Genomic DNA, 15,288 nt, shown 5'->3' with positions numbered 1-15,288 from the left:
AAGGCTGCTGCGGCGGTTGCCTTCGGACAGTGATGAGTTTCGGCTGCCTGCCGGGGCAGTTGCCGTCTGGGAGTGATGAGTTTTGCGTGCCTGCCGGTGTGGTTGCCTTCAAGCAGTGATGAGATTTTGGATGTTGTGTTGCTGTTTCAGTTTCACAAGGTTAGCTCTTCGATGGGCCGCGGGTAGCGGTCAAATGGGTTTGTAGAACTGCCTTAAATCCTTCCCATCAGACCACGCTCTGATCCAATTCTGCGACGGTCCCGCCCACAACAAGGGAGACCCTGGAACTGATCGTATCTAAAATGAATAACATCACATTGGAATCCATTATCAGACGACTACAGCATCATCTGCCTCATCAACATGGAGGTGACCCCAAGGAAAAATCAACCCAAGAAAATAAAATAATGGAAAAGGAATCTCTGAAACATTAATCCTAACGACTTATCAACCCGAAGTAACACTGACTTGACTCCTCAGTTAGGCATGGTAGAAGTACATGACCTCATAGTTCTAGAATACCTCTATTCTAGAAGTCGTTGATTCTATTGCTCCCTTCAACAAAATAACATTTCCACTAAGATCTCCAAACTGTGGTTCAATGACAACCTAAACTCTGAAAGACGCAATCGAAGATTAGCAGAAAGAACCTGGAGATCCGTACCATCCACTGAAGTCCTAAAACACCTTTGATCAGTGGGGAACACTTACAACAGGAAAATCAAAAATTAAAAGGCCGCCTTCTTTAGAACTCCGCTTAACCAAAAACTTCTTGAAATCGTCAATCAACAATCGCTTAATGCCCCAAACCTGCTGGATCCTGGAGACATCACTCCCCCAAACTGTGAGGAATTGGCCTCCTTCTTGAGGGAAACAAAAACCATTGAAAATGAACAACAATCAAAGACGGAATTACTTCCAGCTACTGGGCACACTTTCACACTCACCTCTCAGGTCACAGATTGGCTTGGTACAAACTACAGACACCAGTGCCCTTGCCTCAGACCACAGACGTCCTACTGACAGGCAGCAGGAGTATGGACTACAAACACCAGTGCCTTCTCCTCACACTACAGACATCCTGCTGACAAGCACCAGGAGTACGGACACCAGAGTCCTCTCCTCAGACTACAGATATCATGACGACAGGTACCAAGAGTTCTGACACCAGAGCTCTCTCCTCACACTAAAGACGTCCTGCAGACAGGCACAAGGAGTACGGACACCAGAGTCCTCTCCTCAGAGCACAGACGTCCTGTGACAGGCACCTGGAGTACGGGTACCAGAGTCCTCTCCTCAGAGCACAGATGCTCTGACAGGTACCTGGAGTACGGACTCCAGACGCCAGAGTCCTCTCCTCAGACCACAGATGTTCTGCTGAAAGGTACCAGGAGTACGGACTCCAGACGCCAGAGTCCTCTCCTCAGACCACAGATGTTCTGCTGAAAGGTACCAGGAGTACGGACTCCAGACACCAGAATCCTCTCCTCCGACCACAGACGTCCTGTGACAGGCACCTGGAGTACGGTCACCAGAGTCCTCTCCTCAGACCACAGATGCTTTGACAGGTACCTGGAGTACGGACTCCAGACGCCAGAGTTCTCTCCTCAGACCACAGATGTTCTGCTGAAAGGTACCAGGAGTACGGACTCCAGACACCAGAATCCTCTCCTCAGACCACAGACGTCCTGTGACAGGCACCTGGAGTACGGGCACCAGAGTCCTCTCCTCAGACCACAGATGCTCTGAAAGGTACCAGGAGTACGGAATCCAGACAACAGAGTCCTCTCCTCAGACCACAGATGTCCTGCTGAAAGGTACCAGGAGTACGGACTCCAGACACCAGAATCCTCTCCTCAGACCACAGATGTCCTGCTGAAAGGTACCAGGAGTACGGAATCCAGACACCAGAGCGCTCTCCTCACACTAAAGACGTCCTGCAGACAGGCACAAGGAGTACGGACACCAGAGTCCTCTCCTCAGAGCACAGACGTCCTGTGACAGGCACCTGGAATACAGGCACCAGAGTCCTCTCCTCAGAAAACAGATGCTCTGATAGGTACCTAGAGTACGGACACCAGACAACGGAGTCCTCTCCTCAGACCACAGATGCTCTGACAAGTACCTGGAGTACGGACACCCGACAACCGAGTCCTCTCCTCAGACCACAGATGCTCTAACAAGTACCTGGAGTACGGACACCAGACAACAGAGTCCTCTCCTCAGACCACAGATGTTCTGCTGAAAGGTACCAGGAGTACGGAATCCAGACAACAGAGTCCTCTCCTCAGACCACAGATGTCCTGCTGAAAGGTACCAGGAGTATGGAATCCAGACAACAGAGTCCTCTCCTCAGACCACAGATGTCCTGCTGGAAGGTACCAGGACTACGGAATCCAGACACCAGAGTCCTCTCCTCAGAGCACAGACGTCCTGTGACAGGCACCTGGAATACAGGCACCAGAGTCCTCTCCTCAGAGCACAGACGTCCTGTGACAGGCACCTGGAATACAGGCACCAGAGTCCTCTCCTCAGACCACAGATGCTCTGAAAGGTACCAGGAGTACGGAATCCAGACAACAGAGTCCTCTCCTCAGACAACAGATGTCCTGCTGAAAGGTACCAGGAGTACGGACTCCAGAAACCAGAATCCTCTCCTCAGACCACAGATGTCCTGCTGAAGGGTACCAGGAGTACGGACTCCAGACGCCAGAGTCCTCTCCTCAGACCACAGATGTTCTGCTGAAAGGTAGCAGGAGTACGGACTCCAGACACCAGAATCCTCTCCTCAGACCACAGACGTCCTGTGACAGGCACCTGGAGTACGGGCACCAGAGTCCTCTCCTCAGACCACAGATGCTTTGACAGGTACCTGGAGTACGGACTCCAGACGCCAGAGTTCTCTCCTCAGACCACAGATGTTCTGCTGAAAGGTACCAGGAGTACGGACTCCAGACACCAGAATCCTCTCCTCAGACCACAGACGTCCTGTGACAGGCACCTGGAGTACGGGCACCAGAGTCCTCTCCTCAGACCACAGATGCTCTGACAGGTACCTGGAGTACGGACACCAGACAACCGAGTCCTCTCCTCAGACCACAGACATCTTGCTGAAGGGGCACCTGGAGTACAGAATCCAGACACCAGAGTCCTCTCCTCAGACCACAGATGTTCTGCTGAAAGGTACGAGGAGTACGACTCCAGACACCAGAGTCCTCTCCTCAGACCACAGATGTTCTGCTGAAAGGTACCAGGAGTACGGACTCCAGACACCAGAGTCTTCTCCTCAGAGCACAGACGTCGTGTGACAGGCACCTGGAGTACGGGTACCAGAGTCCCCTCCTCAGACCACAGATGCTCAATACAGGTACCAGGAGTACGGACTCCAGACACCAGAATCCTCTCCTCAGACCACAGACGTCTTGCTGAAGGGGCACCTGGAGTACAGAATCCAGACACCAGAGTCCTCTCCTCAGACCATAAACGTCCTGCTGAAGAGGCACCTGCAGTACGGGCTATGGGCACCAGAGTTCTATCCTCAGTGCACAGCTGTCCTCCTGACAGTTATCTGGAGTACAGACTATGGACACCAGAGTCCTCTCTTCAAACCACAGATACTCGGTTGACAGGCACCTGGAGTACTGACTATGGACACTTGAGTCATCTTCCTGGACCACAGATATTTTGTTGACAGGTAACCAGGGTACGAATTACAGATACCAGAATCTATCCACAATAAACAAATGTTCTGCTGACACAGAGCTAGAATTCGAACATTGGACAACTGATTCCTCTTCTGGGTTCACCAATTTTCTCCTTACACATACCTGGAGTACAAAACACAGACACCCAAGCCCTCTCCTAGCCCTGCAGATGTTCTGCTGACATATACATGGAGTACGAACACCAGACTCCTTTTCTTGGACCACACAATGTTCTGCTAACTGTTACCTGCAGTATGGACCACAGAAACCAGTGTCAATCAATCAATCAATCAATCAATCAAAGCATTTATATAGCGTGCTACTCACCCGGAGGGTCTCAAGGCGCTTTGGTGGTGGGGGGGGGGAGGTAGGTACTGCTCGAACAGCCAGGTCTTGAGCTGCTTCCTGAAGGCAAGGTGGTCCTGGGTCAGGCGGAGGTGGGTGGGGAGGGAGTTCCATGTCTTGGCGGCGAGGTAGGAGAAGGACCGTCCCCCTGTGGTGGCTCTTCGGATGGCAGGGACGGCGGCGAGGGCGTGGCTGGTCGATCGAAGCTGGCGTTTGGGAGCGTAGAAGTTGAGGCGGCTGTTGAGGTATCCTGGGCCTTGGTTGTTTAGGGATTTGTGTGCGTGGGTGAGGAGACGGAAGGTGATTCTCTTGTTGACCGGGAGCCAGTGCAGGTCTCTCAGGTGTCCGGAGATGTGGTTGCGGCGGGGGATGTCCAGGATGAGTCGTGCTGAGGCGTTCTGGATCCGCTGGAGTCTTTCCTGGAGTTTGGCGGTGGTTCCGGCGTAGAGGGAGTTGCCGTAGTCCAGACGGCTGGTGACACAGATGCTCTGCTGGCACATGCCTGGAGTACAAACAATGGACACCGAAGTCGTCTTTGATTCACAGATGTTCTGCTGACAGGTACCTGGATTATGGATAGAGTACTCTCCGTGGTCCACAGATGTTCTTCCAACAACAGTCCTCTCTGTGATCCACAGATGTTCTTCTAACATGGATTATGGATAGAGTCTGTACAGCAAAGTGAACTTTTTCCCAACCCTACCCCTGGATTTAATCAAAATTCACATACTAGAAAGATATCCCAAAGTAGAGGGTACGCGTGTACACTGCTCACCACAGGAACCTACAGTACTGAGAGCTATAGACCAGCTGCAATGGGCTGCAGCCAATTAGAGCAAAGCAGCTGATCCCATAACTACCTACATGTACAGAATAGGCCTGGTGCCATTATTACAAATGCACAGCTGGGAACTGGCGTCACTGCTGCTCGGATACAATAAACATGCTGGTGTCTTGTCAGGGAGCAAGTCTTATGCATAAAGTGGGAAGATAAGAGCCCCCGCCCCGTGCACGGTCCTCAGCACCACGCAGCAGGTCTGGCTGAAGTCACCCTAAAGCATCCCTCTGCCACCTGCGAAAGGATATCTATACTGCAGCTTCTGGATCAGCTCTCCTGGAGAAATGAAAGTGCGGTAAGTCGTCAGGAAGGCTTCACAATATAGGACCAGATCTAGGAAAGAAAGAAAAGACAGTTGGACAGGTGAACCAGCGTACAAGGCTCCTATCCAGTTCATTATATGCCAACTTCTTTCTGTGCCAACCAACGCAGGAGGGGAAAGGATTATCGACAGCTGTATGTCAGTGCTAGCCTTTAATATGGAAACACTCAGCCATCCTTGTTCCTAAGCACACTCAGAAAAGCATTCCCCAAGGCAGCCCTTGCACAGGGGCTTTACCTTTGCGATCAGTTTCTGTAGCGTGGACCAGCAGGATGTCTCCAGATCCACCCCGGACATCAGGGCCATCGTCGCCCTGTAATAAAATGGTTAGCGTTAGAAGGGTCACATACGTGCAGCGCTCATTCGTCGTGTGATTTTACTATTATCACCTACCAGGTCTCACACTCAGTCTTTGCTCTTACACTACCAGTACTATCAACCAAGCCTCCAGCTCTGGCACGGCTCACTAACTACTAATACTACCGGACAAGCTAAACAGTGGCTCTCCCACAAATATGGCCACTTCTTGTTTGTCCTTCACTTCTTAATTCTTCCTTCCCTAGGTCCAAAGCACTCTGCTCGATTTACACACACACACCCAACAGAGTCAAGATGAATTACCCTTTTGCACGAATATTGAATTTCAATTTACACTTTTCCACCTTTTCAATTTGAGAAATACATAGCTTCCTGGTTTCTTGATATCCTATACAGAATCCTATTCCTTCAAACCTGTGCTCTTCTGGGAAAAACATTTCAATTAAAAAATTAACTTGAAGAACTTTTTCACTGAAAAAGAATATCGAACTGATAGTTTTTAATAAAATTATGACACCAAGTATGAAGTATGGATTCAAATTTACGATTAGCTTCGGGTTTGCAGTTGAGGATAGGCTTACAGTGACCATCAGGGCTACGGTGAAAAGAAGGTTTAAAGATACTGTAAGGTGCAACGGTTGGGGGACCAGGGGTTTAATAGGTATAGTTTGGGACAATGTTAGTGTCAGGGAGATGATCAAAAACAGGACAACGCTATGGTTGAAGGTGACAATTAGGCTAACAGTGAGGGTCACTTTAGAGTCGGGCACTAATTAAGACAAGAGTTAAGATGTGTAGAGGTTTTGGTGAAAAAAGGATTAAAGAACACAGTTTGAGTTAAAGACATGGTTGTTTAGGTATCAGTTTAAAATAAGGATTAGGCTTAGAAATGAGGGTTGGCGAGGGTTAGCCTAGGATCAACAGTAAGAGACAGGACTGGGGTTAGGGGCAACCTTAAAATTAATTCAGAGTCTGGGGATATGTAAATACACTGAGGATTAAGGTTTGGGTTAAATCTAGGAACAAGGAAAAAGTAAAGAGTAAAGACAGGGTTAATTTAGGAATGAAGCTGAAGTAAAGCTAAGAGAAAGGGCTGTGCTTAGAACAAATGCTAAAAGGCAGATTTTTGATTAAGGCAAGAGTTACGTTAAGGTTTAGCGCCAAGGTTTCAATATGGATCTAGCTAGTTAAGGGAAAGGTTCAAGGCACGGACTTGGGATAAGGATAACGTTTTGTTCATTTAGAGTTAGACAAATACTGAGGTTTGGAGTAAAATTAGATCTTTATCTCCTGCTGTAAAAAAAAGTTTAGAAAATTGTACAAAGACATTTCAAATGGGGGAGCTATACCGCTGGAAATCTATATACTTCAAAGAAAACGCTTTAATATACACAGTTTTCATTGCAAGGTAAAGCAAACAACTTTATTGACTGAAAGGGTTTACAACCAAAGCTGAAATGACTGATCCAATTATACCGCCTGAAGTATTCATATGTCTGATAGACTGGAGATTCTGACAGATTATCAGAGAGACCCGATATTACAAGGATGCACTTAGTGTTACACCAGTCCCACAGTGGCTGGCGCAGCAGCCCTGTTCAGGGGCTCCTGATGGATATTATGGTCACCATGTCTGGTTAACAGAAGTGAATTAAGCCTAAGCATCCTGCTGCTTTCCAAATATCTGATGGTCCAAGAGAATGGATAGAAAAATACCTGGCGCATAGCTCTTAGAAAGCCTCACTGATAACGCACCCCTGTTACAATGACTCCGAACTTAAACGCAATAATATGCAGTTAGATAACGAAACGTTTATAGGATTAGGCTGAGTACATAGTTCTTAATCTAACCGCTATGCATCACTATCTAGCCAAGCGTAAACATAATGACCGCATTGCATATTACTCGAGGCACTAACATTTCTAACCCTCGTGTAAACAAAATTACCCCAACAGCACCATACCCTCGTGTTATCAAGAGGTGGCCAATCCGGGTAAATTATAAGTCCTAACGGCGCCCGAATGACGTTAAAAGACTCTGCCTAAAACCTGCCACGTAATTGACAGCCCTCTTTACCATGAACCAACGTAGTTTACAACACGGCATTTAAACTATACCGACAATAATACAAATCATAATTGCTTGGGCTAACTAATGACATAACGAGTGGAAACTCGATACATCAACAAAAACAAGCAGCCTCGTGCTGGCAACTGAGAGTACTATCTAAATTCAAAACCGCTAATTACAACAAGTATCCTGGCATAACACAGAATTTGAAGTGAGATAGACTAGATATCTACACAAGCACCAAACCATTTTGTATATATGTACAGGTCATAAGGCACTAAGATTTTTCCTTTACATAGCCTTGTGGTGGAAGAACTCCCTGGAGCTTTACCCGCTGGACACTGACGTTGTCGGATTGTTTTTAACCTTAGGTGAGTTTTGTTACGACTGCGAGCCACGAATACCGAATTGGTATTCCGATTTTATTCTTATGTTTTTAGATAGTTTCACATGCCACTCTCACTGAATTCTCACATGTGAGAGGGTTTGATACACTTGTGTAGTGGTGTTATGACACGGCTTACTTTACACTGGCATGCACAAGTTCTACAGTCACTGATGCACCTGTTATCATTCTGTTTGTGATATGTTTTCCCGTTTTCCTCCAACAGGTACTAACAATCACAACTAGAAGAAGGGTAATATAATAGTGTTTTTCCCTTCACCCACTAATGTGGTAGCCATATAAGCACATAGACACCACATTTGAGTAGCGTAGACAGTCCTACACAATTAGATACCCGCTAATAGTCATCTAGGTCCTGAAGAATCGCTAATCAAATTTTTCATAGTAGCGAGAAACATGTTGACCGTACTATAAATCTCTAGATGATAGTTGGAAACATTATTTTCCACTACTTTCCTCTAGAATAACCACTTTTAACTAAAGCAGTGGCCCTTTTGAATAAAGTATTCCTACTAGCTTTATTTTAAATTCCTCATACCACATTACGTCTACCCTCTGGGCCCACACCCGCACTTCACCCATACGGCTGTTGGAAAAAGATCTCCGCCAAAGAGCCCCTCTATCAGGTGTTGCCCGTTGGGTATTGCACCGCCGACCCAACGAGGAGCAGGCCCAAATGATGAAGCATGACACCTGAAAGGGTGTGTGAGGGCATTAAATCCAACAAAATGGATTCCCAGGGCTACCGCCTGGTTACCCTGCCATAAATCATCTGCATCTTAGACTGCAGCATCCCTTTCTTCGTTTCCCCCAGGAACAACACAATACTTTTTGTTTAGAATCAACAGCACTACATGACAAGAACAGATGCTTACTGGGTAGGTAACATTATCCGTCCAAGGCATGTGAGCTGTAGATCACATGCTTTGCATAGACTATACAGTAGTATACTCCCAAAGCGGTGGCTAACCTGTAGCTGTTGCTTGAAAAAGTGTTTTCAAGTACAGCCTGACCTACATTAGCTTGTTGCCTTGCTAACACATCTACACAATAGTGCTTGCTGAATGTGTTCGGTGTAGACCATGTTGCTGCCTTACAGAAGTCAGCTAGGGGAATATTCCCTAAGAAGGCCATAGTAGCCCCTATTTTGTGGGTGGAATGCGCTCAAGGGCCAGAAACATCTTCTCGGTACCAACCGTGGCCCAAAGGCGGGGGTGGACCCAAGCCTTTTGTTTGGGCTCATTTGGAATTGGGGGCAAAGGGTGTTCAGTACTCACGGGACGTTGACCTTGTGGCAAGTCTTCTTCCATCTCGGACTCCGATTCCGGAATAGATGCAAGTTTTTCTTGCTCTTCCTCTGCCCCTTGTGCGTCTAATTTGTACTCGTATCCTTCACCGAAGATGTCTGGTGTGTATTTGACATTTTGACTCTGCATTTCAGACGATCGAGTAATGTTTTCTTCAATCGAAAAGATCTGTGCGTGTCGCAGTCCTGTTTGTGTGCTCCGGAGACAAACACAAGTTGCACACTTCGTGTGAGTCTGTGCGCGGATACTTGGCGTGGCACCAAGGACAGAATTTGAATGGAGTCCGTTCCATAGACTGCGAGGTGGACTGACGTGGTTAGGCCAGACGGCCTTCCTGAAGTTTTCAGATCAAAATAGAGGTTTTCCTCGACACATACAATGCGCAGAGAAGTGGGATGAGCGTTCGAAACAATACCAACGCGGGTAGAGTGGATTGCACACCGAGGGGAACCCGAAGAACTGTTCCAAACCGGAGCGCAGGAATACACGTCCGAACCAGATCGTGGAAAAAAACAATCTAACAATGGAGTCGATGCCCATGCACACTATCACCGAAACGAGGAGTCACCTTACCTCGTGACTGCTTTCTTAGAAGAAAAACAACTTGCAAACATCCAGACCCAACACTATATGGCAGGAGTATGCAAAGCATGTGATCTACAGCTCACATCCCTTGAACATTTTGTTTCGGTGAGCACAGAGTCATTGGTACTAGATGTCTCACTGTGGCAAGAAAACACTAAGAAGGTAAAAGCTGATTGGACTTACGAAAAAAGTATGTTCTATAAGTGTACATTGAACACATTCTAAACATCTAGGGTAAGGCCCTTTCTGTAAAGGGCTCTGATTGCAGGAAGAAGATGGGCAGCCGAGTGGTTTGGTGCATGTGAAAAGTTGAGACAACCTATGGCAAAGCTTCAATTGGTCCGAAGGATGACCCTCTTTGTGAACCTGAATGACAAATTCCTGTACTGTAAAAGCGTACTAATTTGGCTTAGAGATATATTACTAGATAAGCCTCTTAAACTGCCAATACAGCTTTATGGTTTACCTCTATACCGGAGTACTAAACCTCTACCCCTAAATGTATCCTCGTACATCTATCTTGGAGCAACTAGGATCATTGTGATTGACTGTTGCCGGAGTTTGCGTGCCACTAGCGGAATTAGTGGAGCTGGGGGAAAAGCGTACGCAAATCTGCCTGACCAGTTCATCCATATCGCATTGCCCTGTGACAATGGATGTGGGAACCTGACGGCAAAGTACTGGCATTTTGAGTTTTCTTTTGTGGCAAACAGGTCTATTTCTGGGTGCCCCCATTTTTTAAAGAATGGTTGGAGGACTTGAGGGTGAATCTCTCATTTGTGTAGTTGCTGGCTGTGTCTGCTGAGTAGATCCGCTATCTGATTGTCCTTCCCTGGGAGGTGTTCTGCCAGGAGTAAGATGTTTTTTGGAATTGCCCACTTCCATATGCTTTGCGCTAAGTGAGACCGTTGTAGAGAGTGCGTTCCTCCCGGTTTCTGTATGTAGTACATGGCTGTCATGTTGTCGGTCCGGATCAACACAGTCTTGTTGTACAGGTGTTTCTGGAATGCTTTTAGATCTAGAAATATTGCTAGCAACTCCAAATGGTTGATATGCAATTTTTTCTGCTGGGTTGTCCAAAGCCCTTGCACTGTGTATTGGAGTATGTGGGCTCCCCAACCTAACAGTGATGCGTCCGCTGTTATCACTATTTGTGGAACCTGCTCTTGGAACAGTCGTCCTTTGGAAAGGTTTTGTGGGTTCCACCACTGCAGAGTTGTATGCACGACTGTTTACCAACACTAGGTCCTTTAATAGTCCTTGAGCTTGGTTCCACTGTTTTGCTAGGCATTCCTGCAGTGGACGCATGTGAAGTCTGGCATGAGGGACAATGAAAATGCAGGAGGCCATCATGCCTATGAGCTGCATGAACACTCGAGCTGACAGGGAGTGTTGTGGTTGGAATTTGCGAATGAGCATTTGCATACTGGCTATCCTTGCTGCGTTTGGATATGCCTTTGCCAGCAAGGTGTTTATAGTAGATCCCAGATATTGCTGTATGTGGGATGGCTGTAGGTTGGATTTTGGGTAGTTTATGGAAAAGCCTAAGCTGTGTAGCATCTGAAGTGTTTGAGACATATGGCTCTTGCACTGTTCGAACGATTTTGCTTGTATCAGCCAATCGTCCAGGTATGGATAAACGTGAATGTGTTGTCTCCTTAGATGTGCAGCTACCGTCGCTAGACATTTTGTGAACACTCTCGGAGCTGTGGTCACCCCAAAGGGGAGAACTTTGAATTGATAGTGCTGGTTTTGGATTGTGAACCTGAGATACTTCCTGCGAGAAGGATGTATAGGTATGTGGAAGTATGCATCCTTGAGGTCTAAGGTTGCTAGGAAGTCTCCTAGCCTTAGCAACGGGAGGACTTGCTGTAGAGTGATCATGTGGAAGTGCTCCGAAAGTATATACTGGTTTAGGGGTCTGAGGTCCAGTATTGGTCTGAGGGACCCGTCCTTCTTGGGAATGAGGAAGTATAGCGAGTATACTCCTGTTCCTTGGTGCTGGAAAGGGACTGGCTCTATGGCCCCCTTTTCCAGCATACTTTTCACCTCTTGTTGTAACAGGGAGATGTGTTCCGTGGACATTGGACAGTGTCTGGGTGGTATGCTGGGTGGAGTAGAAGTCCGTTCTAGACAGTAGCCATACTGGATAATTTGTCTTACCCACCTGTCTGTGGTAATGTTGTTCCAGACTGGTAGGGACTGTTGTATTCTTCCTCCGACCGGTGTTATGTGGTCTGGAGGTAGTGTATTGAAGTCACTGTTTTGTGGCAGTGGAGGCTCGGTTATTGCCTCCACGTCCTCTCTCCGTATTGCTATTTCTTCTGTATCCACCTCAATTGGGACCTTTATAGAAGGTGGACTGGGTATTGCCTTTATATGCCGAGGCACCTTGTGACGTCTTGCCTCGTGCAGCTCCTCAAAGATTTTTGATTCTTTATCGGGAGGTGGTGCTTCTCCAGTTGTTTGAGAGTTAGCCCTTTTTCGTACATTAGCTACAACTAGTGAATCAAGTGGTAGTTGACCTCTAATGTATGTGCGGTCTGTAGGGGCAGGCCTATATTTTTTCTCAACCCTAGGGTTGATAACACATGCTCTTGCTGTATCCTTACAGATATCAGTGGCGTGTTTTAGTACACCTTTTAACATAGGGAGTGTTCTAACTGTTCTCTCAGAAGAGGCAAATGTGTCAAAAAGGAAATCCTCCTCTATTGGGTCACTATGCATATCAACATTGTGGTATAGTGCGGCCCTATCCACTAGTAGGTTAAATGCCACTGTATCATCTGTGGGTGATGGTTTAACTGGGTAGGAGGAGGTGTCAGCGATGGGATGTGTATCATATGGGTCTTGTTGATTGTCCCATGTGTTATCTTGTGTCTCTGGGTCCTGTGGATAGTTATAATCCTGCACGGGATCCTCTTCTGCATAATCTACATTATACTCTGTGTAAGAGAGTAAGGGGCATAAGGCGTGGTAGGCATAGTAGGAGAGACAGGTTCGAAAGGTCTAAGTGGAGAAGTGGCAGAGTCTTTCTTTTTCTTTAGAGGAATTGGTGAAGAAGGTTCAGTGTCCACTGGTCTCTTCTTTTTGTGGTAAACTGTTACTTTGCCAGTCTCAGGGTCTATGTACAGTTTTGATTGTTCCTCTTCAATAGGATCAGGATGAAAGAGTTCTTCTTCCACTGTCCTTGGTTTTGGAGTCGAATCCTTGGGTTTTGTCTTTTTTGGATTGACGTTTGTTTTCGGATCGACAGTTTTTGTTGGTTTGATAGTCTTCGGTATCTTTTCAGCCTTCTTTGGGTCGAGGCTTGGTTTCGGATGTTCAACCTTTTTTGGTTGTTTGTCCTTGGTCGATTCAATTGGTTTCTTCGGTTCGACTGGGTTCTTCTGAGCAGTTGTGCCCGGGTCGATTGGCTTTGGCGCAACCTTCTTCAGTTGGACTGTTTTCGGGTCATCGACTTTCGGTTTGACCGGCTTTTTCGGTGCGACATTCGAGTCGACACCCCTTTTCGGGTCGACGCCCTTTGGTTGTGAAGGCTTACGTGGTACGTCGAGCTTCGGCTCGGCGGCCTTTGGGTCTGCGACTTTCGGTACGATGACCTTCGGTCCGACAGCCTTCGGATCGACAACCGAGAACGTGACTTGGGCCTAGTGTGTCAAAAGGCTTTTTCTTGGTATTCATAGCCGAGCTTGAATGCGGGGCTATTGAATCAGTGTCTTGATCTTGGCTAAGGCCTCTTGGCGATGCCTCGACCGGATCCTTTGTTCTCGGTAGAGTGGGTTTCAGGGGCAGTGTACTCACGGTTTGCCCCTATGGAATCTGTTCGTCTTCCGAATCGTCCTCGACGGCCACGATCTCTAGATCCGAGTCTTCTACGTCGACAAGCTCTTAGTCGTCGTCGAAAATGTTTTCCGGGTCTGGTGCTAGTCTCTGCATCTCTTGCCTAGCAGCCCGTCGATTCTGGATCGTCTTTTTGAAACAGAATTGGGCACAAGCCAGGCAATCTTCTTCTTTATGGTCCGGTGACAAGCACTTGTTGCATACTGGATGTCTGTCAGTATGCGGGTACTTGGAATGGCATTGTGGGCAGAATTTAAATGGACTCCGTTCCATCGATGATAGGCCCACGTGGCGTCGAAAGGCCCAACGGGCCGCGTCGACGACCGGAGAGAAGTAAGAAGTTTAGTCGAGGAAATAGGCATCGAGCGGAAACAATACCGTCGAGTCCGTAGGCCTTTAAAAAAAGTTTTGTTTTGATTCCGAACTTTGAGTGTAGGAAAAACATCCGAACCAAATGGCGGAAAAAAACAATCTGAAGATGGAGAGGTTGCCCATGCGCACTGTAGTCCAAGGGAGGAGCCACCTATCTCGTGATACTTCGAAGACTCTTCCAGGACAGCAAGGTGCATTCATCCGGACCCAACACTAGGCGGCGATCTAAGCACAGATATGAATTCAGCAGCCCACATGCCTCGAACAACCATTAATAACCACATTTCAGTGCAATTACACCACTTCGCCTCCAAGGAATGCCCTTCTGCTGACATCCCCAACTCAGCCCTTCACTCCTTGATGCAATTATCAAAACACCCTCAGCTGAAGAACAAAAGTTCCAGCCCAGAAGGTGTTAACTGCAAGTTGAGCCCTGGAGGGGTTGATTCCTTTGAAACCCCAAGACACTTGGTGTGGGACTTTGCTCTTCGAGCTGGGTGGAGACTGTGCTTCTCCAGCAGCTCCCCCAGCACCTTTGCGCATGTAGAGTGGTGAACCCGGTCTTCTGGGGCCCCCACAAGCCGTGAAAAGGCTGTGTTGCCCTTGCAGGCCGGTCCTGGCCTGCAAGGCATTATGGGTGTTGCAGCATATTAGATGAGCGCCTCTCACGCTGCTCCGGGGAGGAACGCGCTGGCGCTTCGCCGCTTTCTGGGGTCTCGGTGGGGGGTCCGGTCCCACCCGGACCCCCAGGTGCGCAGGCGGCTCAGGGAGCCCACCCCCGGTCGTTACTCCTCGTTTCTGGGGCCCTGTCCAACCCGGGCCTCCCGCACCGCTGCAGGTCTTCCCTGGTGGGCCCCAGTCCCACCCAGGATCCCCGCTGTCCTCATTGGTTGGAGGGCAGCCTGGGGAGCCCACCCCCAGCTGCCCCCGCCGGCTGGCTACTACGCGGCCAGCCCTCTTCCATGCTGCTGCAGGACCCGGCCGGTTCCTTCTGGTCTGCCCCGAGAGGACTCCCGCAGCCCTCGCGGGAGTGCGGCGGAGGGCCCCCGGACATCTTTGGGGGGGCGCGATAGCGCTCCCCCCCCATCCTGGACAGTGTGGGGCCCGGAGATGGGGTCCCGGGCCCCTACTCCCGCATCTCTTCACGGAGAGCGCGACGGCACTCCCCGGCGCAGGA

At 48.3% G+C, this 15,288-nt stretch overlaps 1 protein-coding gene across 10 annotated transcripts in view; it reads right to left on the bottom strand.

The window, feature by feature from the left end:
• RAPGEF1 (Rap guanine nucleotide exchange factor 1) overlaps positions 1 to 15,288 on the bottom strand; it is a 714,396-nt gene that overhangs the window by 168,408 nt on the left and 530,700 nt on the right. For all 10 annotated transcript variants that reach the window (XM_086924774.1, XM_086924779.1, XM_086924781.1 and 7 more), the window contains 2 exons: positions 5,447 to 5,522; positions 5,136 to 5,220 (listed from right to left, as the gene is read on the bottom strand). In XM_086924774.1, coding sequence (XP_086780900.1) covers positions 5,136 to 5,220; positions 5,447 to 5,522 — 161 coding nt within the window. The remainder of the gene's footprint in view (positions 1 to 5,135; positions 5,221 to 5,446; positions 5,523 to 15,288) is intronic.

This window comes from Lissotriton vulgaris, chromosome 5 (assembly GCF_964263255.1).
Source record: "Lissotriton vulgaris chromosome 5, aLisVul1.2, whole genome shotgun sequence".
Taxonomy (NCBI): Eukaryota; Metazoa; Chordata; class Amphibia; order Caudata; family Salamandridae; genus Lissotriton; species Lissotriton vulgaris.
The sequence above is the reverse complement of the archived record's forward strand: the minus strand, read 5'-3'. Positions and strand labels throughout refer to the sequence as shown.